The sequence below is a fragment of the Drosophila virilis genome, chromosome 3, assembly GCF_030788295.1.
Source record: "Drosophila virilis strain 15010-1051.87 chromosome 3, Dvir_AGI_RSII-ME, whole genome shotgun sequence".
Lineage (NCBI taxonomy): Eukaryota > Metazoa > Arthropoda > Insecta > Diptera > Drosophilidae > Drosophila > Drosophila virilis.
Window position 1 is genome coordinate 23,936,097 of NC_091545.1, and position 15,088 is coordinate 23,951,184.

Sequence of the window (15,088 nt, forward strand, 5' to 3'; positions counted from 1 at the left end):
TGTAACAGAATTTTTGGGTAAGTTTTTATATATTTTCTTATATATTTAAATAAACAAAATATATATTAAGCATCAAGTAGACCACAGGCAAAATATCTAAACACATTGGGATCGAAGCAAAATGACAAATAAATTAAATTTTTAAATTCGTAACATTTTTTAATGTGCAATTTTATTGTGCATTGATTTCGTTCCATAATTCATGATCCCATGGTAATTAATTTCATATTTGAACTTCAGCAGACACTCGTCTTAGTTTTCTTTGCAAGTGTGCTAGTTGTCTGGAAACCTAATGACATTATCCTAAAGTCAAAGCAGTCAAATGTGAAATGTCAAATGAGTCTGATTAGTTACTCAAACACTGAATGACATTTGCGCGAGTCCTTTAAGTGCTGCATCAGCTTATCTCAGCTTTAATATGCCCTATCACCCTAGAAAAAACGGAGTATACACACTGACAGTTCTTAAATGTGTCATATTGATCAATTAACGCAGTACATAAAGCAATCAAAGGGTATTATGCATTCGAGTACTCTCGTTTTCAGTTGCACTTGCTTAGCTTTGACTTTACTCAGCTGCATACAGAAAAAGGGCGCAAATATGTTGACCTTGCTGTTAGTCAGCTAGAAAGTGAAAACGAAATTTGCATAAACTGTCGGCAACATGCCCAGTAAAAGCGTGGGGCATGTGGCTAGAGAAAGGGGGGTGGCAGCCTTAGATGCACTAAAGCCAGCATCGAACTTAGTTGTTAGCCTGAAAGTAAGAAAAAGGAACCTTATTCGCAAAACTTGCTGACAAATTGTGGCCCAGGCGAGGTGTCAACACTTCACTAACCCTCAAACCCCAAATACCCCTGCCAAAGCTCAGCTGCCATCCGTGGCGCTTACCACCTCAGTCTGTGGCACGTCTGTAGATTGCTTAAATTACGCATGCAAACGACTGAGACAACGGCGTTGCCGCTGACGACTTTCGCCATTGAGACAGCCAAAGTTTTCTTTTATGACAATTTCTTCAAGCAGACGCCTTCAAAATGGTGTCTAAACTGCTAGTTGTAACGTTGTACCCTTTAAAGAGGATAATATTATGCTGCCATACAGTATGTAACGCAAAGAAGAAGACTTAGCCGACTCCCTTAAGACTTTGTCGTTATGTTGCAGTGCACATGTCAGAATCGAAACACTATAACAAAAGGTTGACGTTTGAACTATGCCCTTTACATATGACGGACGAATATTTTTCTAATATTAAAACACTTTTAAGCCATTTGTCTACAAGGGTATTAAATCATCGGCTTGACGAATATTTTCAATCTTTGTTGCTTTTTTCTCCGTCTCTTTTTGTTCTTGTTAGCTATAGTTATAGTTGCATGCATATAAAAACTGCAACAGCAGCCAGTTACAAGCTTCTCTATTTTCCACGTAGGCTTGTGCACAGCAAAGTAGAAAAGTGGAAAAGTGGAAAAGTTTTGCCAGCATTAAATTAAAGCGGCGAGGAAAATAGCACGCAAATGGTATGAAAACTGACGACGTTTCAAACCAAATTACATCTCAACTTGACGCGGGAGCAAGGAGAAGTTAATCACCTGTCAAAAGATCTCTTAATTAGATCTACTAATTAGGTTCTCTAAGGAATTCGAAAAATAACTTTGGTCGTGTAATTAAAACATGGACTAGATGTGTTTGGAATGTTAACAATTGATGTACAACAGAATTGAAAAAGGAACCGGATTATAAATCATATTTAATCAAGAACCTAATGGAAATATGCCCATTATAAGCTTTCGCCCTTAATAGCACCAAGTGACCAGAGGTCAATGAGCCGCACCTGTCGCCGGTTCTTTTCTGAAACGGATATCCACAAACGGAAGAAGAAAATCCGAGTGAGAACAAAAAATGTCAACACCTCTAACGGACGATAAAGAATAGGAAAAATAAAACCTCTGCCGCCTCTCTTGGCTATTATTTGTCGTTTTTGGTGGCAGCTTTTATGAATCAGCTGCACACCTGACTGGCAGCATGCCACACCTGTCGGTTATGTGACCCACAGCTGGGCTCTTAAGCAGCTTGGCAAATGCATTAAGCGGCGAGGGGACACTCAGGCTCGGGAATACACTCGTCTGTCATGGAGATGCTTCGATTAAACATACTATAATGGAGCACTAGCATTGGCTGTTGCCGCAAACCTCAGACCTGGGTTGCTGTCATCCTGCCGCATTCGTGTGTTTGTGTTAACGTGATTTATATTCCGTTTGATTGCATTGGGTGTTGGTTGTTAGGATTCGGTTGCAGCTCGTAAATAGCAAATAACGTGTTCACACTTAGTTCTGATTTGAAGCTGAGTGATTCAATGCCGCAGGGCTGCACAAGCAGTCAGAGGCGAGCGATTGTTGCCAACTTTGCGGCAGCCAAAGGCTTCGTCTTCTTTTAAAGTTTGCCGACATTTTGCCCTTTTTTGTATGGTGTTTATTTTGTGATAGTCTGTCGACTGTTGGAATAGTCGGCGGTTGCTTTTCGCATCGCTACATTTGGCAGCTGGTAGGCTCCTTGCCGACACCCGACCCCGCAACCAGCCGAACCTGCCGCAACCACAGCCAACAGTGACTTAATTAACTTTGCGTCCTCTACACTGTGGCATTGTTTACACGAGGACTTTTTGCAAAGGAAAAAATAGTAGCATAAATAAAAGTGCAGCGTATGTGCAGTGCATAAAGTGTTAAGGCCGAACATTGAATACTCTGACAAAAATCCAAATAAGATTAACGTAGTTCTGCAGCAAGTTGACAAATCGCCCTAGACACTGAAAAGACAGACAACAGACGAACAAATTAAGAGTTTTCGGAAAATAAATTTTTCCTTTCATAAATTTCTAAGAGTCTTATACTTAAAACGTCTTCCTAAGCTCTTCACAAATGTTTTTAAGACGCCTTTGCAAGCATTGCTTGTGATGATGATGCTATTTGTATTTTGACAGTTGTAAATATATACTAGTTATGCGATTGTCAATGCGTTATTTACTGTCATCTGCAATGGCATACAAAGATTTTGCTTTAAAGGCTGGACTCAAAGTAAAATGTGCTATCAAAAACCCTGCCCAAGGGTGTATTACAATGCGGAATTCAGCAGGCAAACAGACAATGGAAAATTATCAAAAAATAAAACGAGATAGCCATAATGGGAGAGATATAGAGAGAGAGAGAGAGAGCGAGAGCAGAGTAAACGAGCAGGAAGAATCATTGTATATTTCAGCTTTAAGTACCCTCTAATTGCCTTTGTTAATTTTCAAGCATATTTTATGTTGAGCTGCCTTTAAAAGCCGCCGGCAGTCAAACCAAAGCCGCAGTCAGACAATGAAGCGTAAAAAGCGGAAAAGGAAATTAAGTGACTGCAGCGGCCGTCCAGCCACGCCTCGCCTCGCACTCCTCCGCCTACCCATGCAAAGCTCTTGCAGGCCACCGCGGCACGCCATTGTCAAGCCACTTGCCACACGGTGGCCATTGTCCAGTTTGTTTGCAACCAGACAACGGGCAAATCCAACAACAGCAACGACAACGAAAATGTGAGACGCCATTTGCGAATGCTTGCTTTGCAACGGCTGAGGGCGTCTGCGGTCGCTCGGATGGCCCCCGGGCTGCGGTTGACGGATGCAAATTGAGGCAGGCACCTAACAAACACGAAGAGCAGCCCGATTTAACTGGTTCACACTTTGATTTTGCCCATGCTTTCAATGGTCGTGACATTTTGGGGCAAGCCGCATCTGTACTGAAGGCTCATGGGGAGGATTAACTTTTTTTTTTATAGCTGTGGCCATCTGTTGCGCCTCTTCACAGCCCACAGCCCACAGCCCACAGCTGCAAGGATTACCACCCATAAACGTCAGCAAGAAAAACCCAAAACGCAGATGTTGCAACTAAGTGCTACCTGTGGCAGGTGTGTGGAACCCAAGCGCCGCCTACCTGTTATCAGCTTTCCAGATATATATACCAGCGTCCAGCAGCAAGAGCATAACAGTCATCCAGACAACTCTGTCACAGACACAGCATTCGCATCGATTGAAAGCAAACGCAGCATGTACAACGAGGAGCCAATTTCAAGCTTTGTGTTCAACAACGAGGGAGAAAAACAAACCTTCCGCCATCAGTGGCATGTGGAGGGACAGTTGCATGAGTGCACCACCTGCTACAGCAGCATCGATGCGGATGAGCCGCCCAGCCAGCACTGGCTGCGACGTGGCGAGGAGCAGCGGCCGCAGCTCACCAAGCAACAGCAGGCGGTATTGGACATCATCGAGGCGCGTCAAATAGAGACATTCTTCTTTTGCGACGAGAGTGCGCAGCATAAGCTGGAACAGTTTATGGCCGAGACCTGCTCCAGGGCGGTGCCGGAGCTGTTGCGCTGGATGTTTCACAATGGTACGCAGCGTTTGGAGTTCAATGTGGCGTGCTATGTACATGTCCAGAACCAGGTACACATCTTTCAGAGCGGCACACTGGGCGTTCAGCATCACTATGACATTGAGGAGAGCGTGAGTGTTGTCTACGAGCTGCTTACACAGCGCATTCAGAACTATCTCAGCAGCAGCCATGACGTAAGCCTCGACGAATGCAGCATAACACGCATACGTGTCCAGCTGAAGCGGCAGCGTGAGGACAGCGAATCTACGGGCTCGCCATCCTTGGCTCTGCCATTGCCGCTGCAGCTGCGCCAGGAAACGGCTGCACGCGGCAGCCTCACCAGCGAGGCCGACTTGGCCAGTTTGCGGGCGGCATATGTTAAGCATCAGCGCGAGTGCAACGGCTATTTTCCGCCCAACATGCGCGTCAATCTGTACGGACTGCAGCAGTGCCAGACCACCAAGGAGTTGTATGTGGTGCCCTATCACATAAGTGAGACGCTGCAGCAGCGGTCCAACAAGAGTTTCCTCATACTGAACGACATCATGGGCCAGTTTCAGCGACTGCACGAGCTGCAAACCCCAATGTCGCCCAATAATAGCCGATCCCGTACACGTCCCTTCCAGTGTCGCCGCTGTCGAGCTCCGCTGAAGAGCCGCAGCCGTCTGCATATTCATCAGCAATTGCGCTGCGGCCAGGACTTTAGCTTGGACAGCATTCATCCGGACATTGTGGAAGTCTACGAGCAGTGCCTGCCCATTTCGCGCAGCATTTCCCTCTACACCTGCTACGGCATTACCAAACCCAAAACGGTCATAAGAAAGGGCCAATATGTGCCCATCGAGTGCGATTGGCGCCGCAAGAGCTCCGTTCAGGTGCAGCACGGGCCCTGTGTAGTCATTAGCAATGCACAGCTCAGTAGTCCCTGTAAATACACATAGTTAAGTCATATCAATAAATCAATTCAATTTTAAGCAAATTACTTGGTGTTACTTTATTTTTGATTAACATTTCGCGAAACGACTTTGGTCGCTTGCGTTTTGGTAAGATTTTTACCACGCATCCCACATTTTCAACATTAAATTTAAAAAGCATTTGTTAAAATTAAATAAGCAATTATAAAAATTGCTGCTAAACTTTCACCATTTCAGTATTTAGTCAGGTAAAAATAATTTTTATTCATAGATACTCTTATTAGTTTTAAAAGTAGCTCTTTCACAGTATCCCACATGATGAAGCTATGCATATGAAAACACAAGGCGAGCATTAATATGAACCAAAAAATAATTGAGCTTGTCAATCATAGTGACAGCAGTCGGGATTAGAAAAACCACACAAAAGGTGCGTTATTAGATATTTGGAATTTTCATTAGCGTATCCACATGGGACAACGTTGAACTTCTTGCCAGCAAAGGAAAATAAAAACCATATGAAATGTGCAACGACACAAGGAAGAACAAGAAAACAGCTCAAGAGATACCCATTAGAAATTGATTGAAAGAAAGAGTACCACGGACTTGGCTTGAACTCGAATTGATTCAGCATTCATAAAGTTGATTATGTTGGGTATTAACATGAAATCACAATTTTTGAAATATTCTCATGCGAATTTATTTATTAACCAAGCAGCTTTTAGGTTACCTTAAATTCAATTATGATGTATTAATTAGGTGGCTTTATTAAATAGATTTTTGGTTAAACAAAATTGATATTAAAATAATATTTTTATCTGAGAGCCTGCCTTGCTCGAGGCCAAGCCTGGTAGTCACCCTTCAGCCCATTTATGTGGTTAGCTCTATGGAGAATAAACTTGTATAAAATAAAACGAATCAATGTTAATGAATATGTAGACTACAGGGTATGCGACTAATGCAAACTTGAACTTAATGCCGTGACTGTGCCACAGCAATGCCACAAGAATGTATCGGGAAGCAGAATCCCTTTTCTTTTCCCTTTGCCTGCCCCACCATGAACCACGAGAACCACACACATCACCTCAGTGCTTTTTGCCTTTTATTGGCATTCTGCTTACCCGTGGCTTTCGCGTCAAAGTCAAAAATATCAACGCGAGTTTTTTGCTTTTCTATTTCGTATTCTAGCTAACACTTTGCTAATTAGCCAGGAAGCGAATGAAATAAATGAAAAAGTGTGCAAAAGTGTGCATTTTGCATTTAATTGAAATCTATGCAGAATTAATAATAATTTGAACAGATGATTTGCCATGGTTTTCACTATCCCTCTGGCATTAAGTTAATTGGAATTACGATGCGAAGCAGTGCGGTCATAACTACTTACTCGAATGTCAATCAGCACGAGAAATTGGATTATTAGAGCGTCACGTTTGCATAAACAACAAATTTGAATAAAACTCAATCAAGAGCTGACTCGGACTCAAAGCGACACCTCAGGCTCGTGGATATGAAATGACCAGCAAGACACAATTTGCTTCAGCGCAACGAGCTTAGAATTCAAAGCCAAAGCAAATTTATTATCTGGGGAAGAGTAAGCCAAACAATGAAAAACAGAATTAATTTCTCTTTGATGTTTGTCACACATTTAAATTATATTTGAATATCAGACGAATGTTCTAGTTAAATAAGCTACCCCTTTCAAAGTTTCAAGGTTATAGGGTATGCGGTGAAATGCATTAAACCTAATGCGAACCGATAACGACGGCTCGACAATAAACTAGCCGGGCAGCCAGTCTGGTCATTGTTTTAATGGCCAAGAACAGCAAGTGCAAAATATGAGAGGCCATCAATTCATGCCCGAAATGAGAAAAGAAATAAAAATATTATCCACTTGAAAATTTGGGCCTGCTTGAGCAATTTTTAAATCGATTCGTATTTTACTTTTGATACCCTGTTAAAAAATGGGTTACACGTAAAGATTATGCAGTCTTGCTTGAGGCAAACATTTAAACAATGCTTTACTAGTAAATAATTTAAAGCTCTTACTGTTAAAAGTTTAAATAATCTATTTCATATATCCAAACTTAAAATACTTGAAAAAATATTTTAATCATAGTATTCATTTATTGTCAAGTAATTTTATGTTTGCTGTTTTGAGAAAACATTTTTCATCGTCCATAATTTTATTTTTACTATAGATAATAATTATAACATTATTATCATTATTATTATTATTATTATTATTATTATTATTATTATTATTATTATTATTATTATTATTATTATTATTATTATTATTATTATTATTATTATTATTATTATTATTATTATTATTATTATTATTATTATTATTATTATTATTATTATTATTATTATTATTGTTCTGTATTTTTATTTATTTATTTAATTTATTTTATTTCTTTTTTATATATATAACTTTCATTCTCTCGAATGCCCAGTGAACTGCAGACAGGGTATCGTATAGTGCAGTATTTTTAAGTCTTATTGATTTTCTTTGTACTTTAAAGGCTATAAATTGCCAAAAAGAATTACACGTTGTCCTTTGTCAAAGTTCGTGAACGAAGCTGTGGCAGTAAATCGTGCGGAATTTACGCGCCGCTCCACTTTAACACTCATGTGCGTCTGCTGCCCGCCCCAACCAATATGTTCCGCCTTAATCCTAGGCACGGGCATTATTCAGCCTAATAATACATAATTCAAATATGAAGCTGGACACATTAGTTCCGCCGTCTTAAGCACTCGCCGGCGCCTGTGATAAATGGAGGTCCAACAGGTTGACATCCAGAGACGGCAATTTAAGTAGATTTTGTGGTCGACAATTTCTTGGCAGTTTATGAACGTATGTGCCGAAAAGAAAATGTATAGATGTATATATGAAGGGAAACCATAAAATGTATTAAATGAGCATTTCACTTGAAATGCTGCGACTGCCATCGATGATTGATGAATGCCGACGAATGACAAAGAGAACTTGGCACATGGGCCATAAAACATTTTCAGCAAATGCTCATCAAGTAGCCATGCGATAAATAAAAGAACAGTCCAAACATTTGATGAGATGGCAAAGAGAACGCTGTGCCGGAGACCATAAAAATGCAACGCTCAGTCAAAGAACGAAGCTCATTCAAATTGTGGCCATAGACACGCCCACCCACAACACATAAAGAGCAGACAAAAGACATAAACTAAATGAAGCGCCGCACCTAATGCCAAAAAGAAGTACGTTGCGACGAGTATTTCTATTTCTATTCCATTTCCATTTTCATTTGCCATTTACTATTTGCTATTGTCGTAACTCAATGCTATTTAAAGCCAAGTCGAAATCAAAATCAATTGTTACATGCGCACACACGCACGCACATGCACACAATGAAAACTGTTTTTCCTACACCATAAATGCGCAGCAAGCGAGTCTCGAGAAAAACCGTATCATGCAATCCAGTTGCTGCTTTAATAGAAAGATAATCATATAAGTTGGGAGACGCACATGAAACACACACACACGCACACACACACACAGACATGTGAATATAGTTGTGCAAACATGAGCTAACCAGACATGGTGGCACATATAACATGCCACAAACCTCAACAAATCTGCAAAACATTCGATTGCAACTGTTCTGGTTGGTTTATGTTAAAGAGATATGTTGACATATATAGTATGTACATACATAATCTTTGTCTCTTTTGGAAGTTCTTGAAAACGTGCCAAACAAAATACAATGAACTCATTCTGCCGATGGGTTGATTTACCCTGACACGACAGCAAATTGCGTCAGCAGCGCAATCATCAACAAGATTTAATTAGCTTATAATGGGAAATGGCAAAAATAAAAAGAAAAGTGCACATCTGCTTAACTTGACAATATATTTAATAATTCTGCAGGCAACTGCTAGCTTTTCAAGCTAGCTTATGCCAAAAATCTGTTGCTAACATTGTGAAAGAGTATAACAATAATTTGTACAATCGTATATTTCCCGGCATTGGCCGTATCAAATTTTGTGCTTAACATTTACGATAAATCTTTTCTCAGTTCCCGCCAATGAAGATAGTAATCCATCGAATAAAGAACTGAACGGGTTCCAGCCCATGTTAGTCTTGTGGTGTTTCGTTCAAAAGATTTGAAGTTGATCAGAAGATAAGCCAAGTAGTCTCAAAGAACAACTATTTCTTGCCAATCTATCAGGGGACTTGACTTGACTTTTGCGAGATGTGCGCCAAACACATCTCAAATGATATTTCAAAAAAAAATCCTTGGAAATGAATTTGAAGACAATACTATATATTTACAATATCAAAACACGCAAATAAACTTGTAGAAATAACTACGAAAACAAAAACGTGTCGAGCAAACGATTTTCACGATTTTTTCACACTTACGGGTGGATTTTTCCAAAGCCCTGAATTAGCGTGCACAAAGCTTTCAGCTGCCTTGATCACCAATTTGTTAGTTAGTTAATCATTTGATCCGTCAGTCGGTCAATCAGTTGGTCAGTCAAAATTCACAGTTTTATGCATAGCGATAAATAAGAATACATCATTCTGTGTTTGTGAAAAACGTCAAAATAAATAATATTTGGGATTTGAAACGATGTGCAAAGGGTAAAAATAACATAATGTCCGGCGAGTGATATGTTAAAAGGGCAAAGGTCAACGCATTTTAATACCATATGATTGTTTTATGGTCAATAGCTCAGTTTAATAGCAACAGAAATAGACCAGACAACTACCTAATGGCATGTGTTTAATCAAGAGGAATTTATTTGAATCAACTCGTGAAGAAGAAAACAGCGCCAGACAAACAGCTGTGGAACCAAACCAGCCGCATAAATATCCATTGGACACACAAGACGAAAGTGTGAATTTGCAATTTAAATGGTCGAAATGTCGCGCCAATATAAATCAATAGAATTGCCCAGGCTCAGACATGACCATTTCTCTGCTGGAAATAAACAATAGACTAAACAAATTGCTTAAGTGGTATCTAAATACGCATATCGATATGAATAATGGAGCCAGCCTTGCGTCGCAGCTGTGCAACAATTTTTCTTTTGTCTATATTTGAAAAAGCAAAATAGCTGAAAAAAGCCTCATCTACATTAAAGACGAACCGAGTCCAGCCCCAGGAACTCGAAAAACTCTTTTACACTGCAGAGCAAATTTAACACATGCGACTGAGACCAATTCGTATTAAAATACAATGTTCCAGCACTAAAGAGCGTTACTTAATTAAAAAGCTGCGCTGTATATCGTTTCATGGATAAATAAAAATGTAGGCAACACAATACTTACTTCAAGCTTTCAATATGAGAGCATATCTAAATTATTTGATGTGCTTACTAGTTCTACACAGAGCAGATTCTTATGGGATATTGGAGGATGTTGCCATGTCCGTGGCGAGCTTAGACAGCTTAATACATGCCCAAAGCCTATTTATAGGAGAGCTCTACGACTATACCGTGGATTTGCAGTCAACCATTTACACAATGGAGAGGTAACTAAGCGATTGGCTTCAAATTGCAAATAATTGAATGCTGCTCGCCAGATGCTTGTTGGAAATGAGCGCAAAGATCCAACAGTGGAGGGCTGATCCCGAGGCATATCTAGCCAATCCCTTGAACAGTTTTGCGCTGGTACGGCGCCTCCATGAGGATTGGAGTTACATTGAGGCGTATATGCAACAGCCAGTAGGTTCGGAGTATGCTGACAATGTGTATGGGCTATTTGAGGACTATGCGCCCACAGCCACAGACCTGGAGGATGCCATGAAGGCCATGATACGAATACAAGACTGCTATGACCTGGAGGCGGCGCAGCTGGCCAATGGGCTGATTGATGGCAAGCAATACGAGTAGGCAATATTCCTCTTAAATTCTTCCTATTTTCACAATTTGTACTTTAAAGTGCACAGCTAAATGCTCTTGACTGCTTTGCTTTGGCCGAGTTTTGCAAGGAGACGCCACTTTTAAGCAATGCTGTGGCCTGGCACAAGGAAGCTCTTGATAGGTATAACTATAGTCAAGATAACGATCTATATGATTCAGTTTATCAACTAACAGTGAATGATTTTTATGGAAAATATGCCAACAAGCTTGCCGAATACAGTAAGTAATACAACTATTTTACGATTCGTAAGGAAACTCATCTGCCTTATCCACATAGATAATAATAAGGAGGCTTTGAATGTGCTCAACAAAGCCGCTGATTTACATAATGTACTCTGGCTACAACGAAAATTGCTGGAAGATTCCGTTCATCATCTTAGCACAGGCTATAAGGTTACTTATTTTCAAATTAAATTTGAATTATATGGCAATCTTTGTGATTTCAGTTTGAGAAAGATCCCCTGAATTCCATGCAAATCGGTTGCCGTGGCCAGTTTCCAAATGTAACGCAAATGTATTGTTACTATCAAAATTCCAAGGAACCTTTCCTAATATTGGCACCGCTCAAAGTGGAATTACTGAACACTGAACCTTACGTGGCGCTATATCACGATGTCATCTATGAAAATGAAATTAAAAAACTGTTGAGCATAGATCTTGCCAGCATGAGACACGATCGAACTGCAGATCATAAAAACTCGGTTAAGTACACAACCGTGACAAGGGAACTGAATGATGTGCTCAATCATCGTGTTATGGATATGACTGCCATGAACGTGGCTTCCGAAAAGGACTTTCTGCTAATCAACTATGGCATAGGTGGCCACATAAGAGCACTCTCCGAGCAGCAGGTGCGTAACAGTCAACTCGTAAAGCTAAAGTTATCAAAGCTTATTTATAACATTTTAGCCGCAACTGGGCAATGTCAAGGCCTCCATTATATTTTTCGTAAGCACTGAAGTTCTCTTCTCTGGTTATATTTAATATCGAATTCTCTACGCCCAAAAGCTGAGTGAAGTGCCGCAAGGTGGTGACACTATTTTGCCAGAACTGGAAATTGCCATCAAGTCAAAAAAAGGTGCTGCATTAGTGACGCATCATTTGGACAAGCAGCTAAAAATTGATCTGAGCTCGGATCATTTGTCGTGCCCCGTCTTGGTGGGCTCCATGTGGAGTAGGTTCCCTAAAATATCTTTACAAATTCGACGCGAGATAACTTTTTGTTATTGCAGCTCTCGTTAAGTGGATTTACAGACACCGAAAATAAGGTTATTTGGATATTAAACATTGAGTTCCTGTCTATGAATTTATATGCCCTTAGTTGACTTAATTTGGATTGGACATTAAACAATCAACAGTTAGTCTTGGTACTGCTTTAAGCATATTAACTATGCTGTGCCTAATTAAATTTAAAACACACTCACATTTCTTAGCCGTAACACGCCAAATCATTATCAGTTTGGCATTCGATTGGCTTCGAAGTGCTAACAATGAAGTTCCCATTCGCAGCTATTAGTTTCTCAATCTTGGTTTATGGCACGCTTGCCAATGGCCCGAAAAATTACTCGACAGAGCTATATAGCAGCTCCATTGTGGGTCTGTTAAAGCTGTTAGACATTGAGGATGAGTTTGTGGCTAATCTGCAGGAATATGCAGAGGCCCTGGAGGAAAGGTTGGAAACGCTACAAATGTGAGTGCAAGTCGGATACGAATCGTATGATATACTAAATTTTTGTCCAGCTTTTTAAAGACGCTAAATCGTAATGCTCTTCAGAGCACAAAAGAACAAGAAGAATATGTCTCAAATCCGCTGAACGCATTCGGACTTATTCGTCGCATACGTCAAGACTGGCGCGCATTACAGGTCTTGATGGAGGCCAAGGCAGGTGCAGGTAATGCGTTATCAGAATTTTCCACTGATTAGCAAGTGTATAGAATATTGAATATCAATGCCAAGCAGCACAGCTGGCGGCTATGACAGAGCTTTTGACCAAAGCGCCAACTGAGCATGATATGGAAGAGTCGCTGGTGGGCATAAATCGCATCGAGCTGACCTATGACCTCAGTGCAATTGACATAGCAGAAGGACGCCTGCAGGGCATACAATTCAAGTGAGTTATTTGTCAGTTTCAGGACACGCCTAACCGCCCCAACGATTATCCCGCAGCCATACGTTTTCCATACGTGACTGTTTGGCCATAGCTAATCACAATTATGCCAACAAGAACTACGGCCGGGCTTTGATCTGGTACCATATTGCATTGAGGCGCGATAACGAGCCGAATTTTTTGGCCTACAATAAAGTCTTGGGCAGGCCCCTAATCGGTATCCGTCGCAGATTTGCCAGAGCGCGTCTATTGCAAGGTAGGTGGTGGAACGCATCTATTGATATGCCCGTACCTGATCAACTGTTGGCTAGGTATGCCGTTTGTTGAGCCCACACTGAATGAAACAGAAATGCTGGAAAAAGTAAATGGAATAATGAAGGCAACCAACTCAAGTCAATTGGATAACTTCGTAAATGAACTTTTGGAGCATGAAGACATGGACATTTTGGGGGTAAACCTACTAAAACCGAAGCCGACAGCCCATTATTTGGGCTGTCGTGGCCTTTTTCCCAAGCCCAAAAGTCTGAGTTGTCGCTACAACTCGACAACGACACCGTTCCTGCGACTAGCGCCACTCAAATTGGAGGAGATCAGCCACGATCCATATATAGTCATGTATCATAATGTGCTCTCCGATAGCGAGATCGAGGAGATGAAGCAGCTAAGTGTGCTCATGGAAAATGGCCTATCGGCTACCAATAAGCCGAATAATACAGAGCCGCTCGACATCGTAGCACGTGCTGGCTGGCTGGTGGAGGCGACACCGTTTCTGGAGCGCATCAATCGACGCATCACAGACATGACGGGCTTCGATGTGCTAGATATGTGGGCAGTACTGTTGGCTAACTACGGCATAGGCAACTACTTCAAGCCCCACTACGACTACATGTACGGTGGGCGTGTGTCTGGTGAGGCCGTTGCCGAGCTGGGCGAACGTATAGCCACTCTGATATTCTATGTGAGTTCGCTGATGCCGTAGTCATGGAATCAAGTGTGACAACTTAACGCATTACAGGCGAGCGATGTCGCCCAAGGTGGGGCCACCAATTTTCCCGACATTCAAGTTGCAGTTCAGCCCCAAAAGGGCAACAGCCTGTTTTGGTATAATATGTTTGATGACGGCACACCCGATCCACGTTCACTGCATTCGGTATGCCCTACTATTGTGGGTTCCAGATGGAGTGAGTACCACTAGTTTGCCCATTAGCTTTGATTATGCTAATTTTATTCCAATAGCGCTCACCAAGTGGTTGCACATGTGGCCCCAGATGTTTATCAAGCCCTGCTACGAAAGGCCATCGAAATAAGACTCGAAAATAATTTAAATGATTTAATTTTCAGTGATTCTTTAATCCGTTAAAATTTGTATACATTTCTGCTAACGTTCTTATGATTTTTTTTTATATTTCTTACGGAATCGAAAGAAATGTTTTTAGAACTCTTTTTTTGGGACTTGTGAAAAAGCTACCTGCTAATGGTCACGCTAGTTGTTATCGTTCTTTACTTGGCTAACACATGAAAACTGTAAATAAGCCATGCAAATGAAAACATATTCGTATCGTCGAACATGAAATACCCTTTTAGACAAATAGCTGCGAAGAATAGTTGAGCTGGCGATTAGTGAATTTGCTGAATATATATTGAAGAGCAGACAAGTTTGTTCAAAATATATGAAAAAGCAACTAGTTGTTTAAACAACACAAAACATTGTAGTCCGTGGACATCTAGAAATGCAATTGGACTATTCTAAAAAGTTTTTCGCACAATCA

At 40.8% G+C, this 15,088-nt stretch overlaps 2 protein-coding genes across 2 annotated transcripts; both read left to right on the forward strand.

Annotated features, from left to right (window-relative positions):
• The first annotated feature begins 3,989 nt into the window (after window positions 1-3,989).
• LOC6624424 (protein terminus) lies at window positions 3,990-5,369 on the forward strand. Its single transcript, XM_002048338.4, has one exon. The coding sequence runs from the start codon at window positions 4,066-4,068 to the stop codon at window positions 5,329-5,331; it is 1,266 nt and encodes a 421-aa protein (XP_002048374.1). The 5' UTR covers window positions 3,990-4,065; the 3' UTR covers window positions 5,332-5,369.
• Window positions 5,370-10,630: 5,261 nt separating this feature from the next.
• Window positions 10,631-14,705, forward strand: LOC6622223 (uncharacterized). Its single transcript, XM_032434399.2, has 14 exons — window positions 10,631-10,820; window positions 10,872-11,177; window positions 11,231-11,430; window positions 11,489-11,604; window positions 11,658-12,062; window positions 12,121-12,159; window positions 12,220-12,385; window positions 12,649-12,901; window positions 12,952-13,103; window positions 13,172-13,322; window positions 13,379-13,575; window positions 13,631-14,277; window positions 14,335-14,500; window positions 14,556-14,705. Exons 1-14 carry the CDS (start codon window positions 10,633-10,635, stop codon window positions 14,624-14,626), a joined length of 3,057 nt encoding a protein of 1,018 aa, XP_032290290.2. The 5' UTR covers window positions 10,631-10,632; the 3' UTR covers window positions 14,627-14,705.
• Window positions 14,706-15,088: the final 383 nt, after the last annotated feature.

What these genes read in the sequence shown, in the direction of transcription:
- LOC6624424 (XM_002048338.4), top strand. Translation starts at nt 4,066, where the DNA reads ATGTACAACGAGGAGCCAATTTCAAGCTTTGTGTTCAACAACGAGGGA.
- LOC6622223 (XM_032434399.2), top strand. Translation starts at nt 10,633, where the DNA reads ATGAGAGCATATCTAAATTATTTGATGTGCTTACTAGTTCTACACAGA. An exon ending in AGGTTGGAAACGCTACAAAT is followed by an intron (nt 12,902 to 12,951) that starts GTGAGTGCAAGT and finishes ATTTTTGTCCAG; the next exon opens with CTTTTTAAAGACGCTAAATC. An exon ending in CAGAGCGCGTCTATTGCAAG is followed by an intron (nt 13,576 to 13,630) that starts GTAGGTGGTGGA and finishes ACTGTTGGCTAG; the next exon opens with GTATGCCGTTTGTTGAGCCC.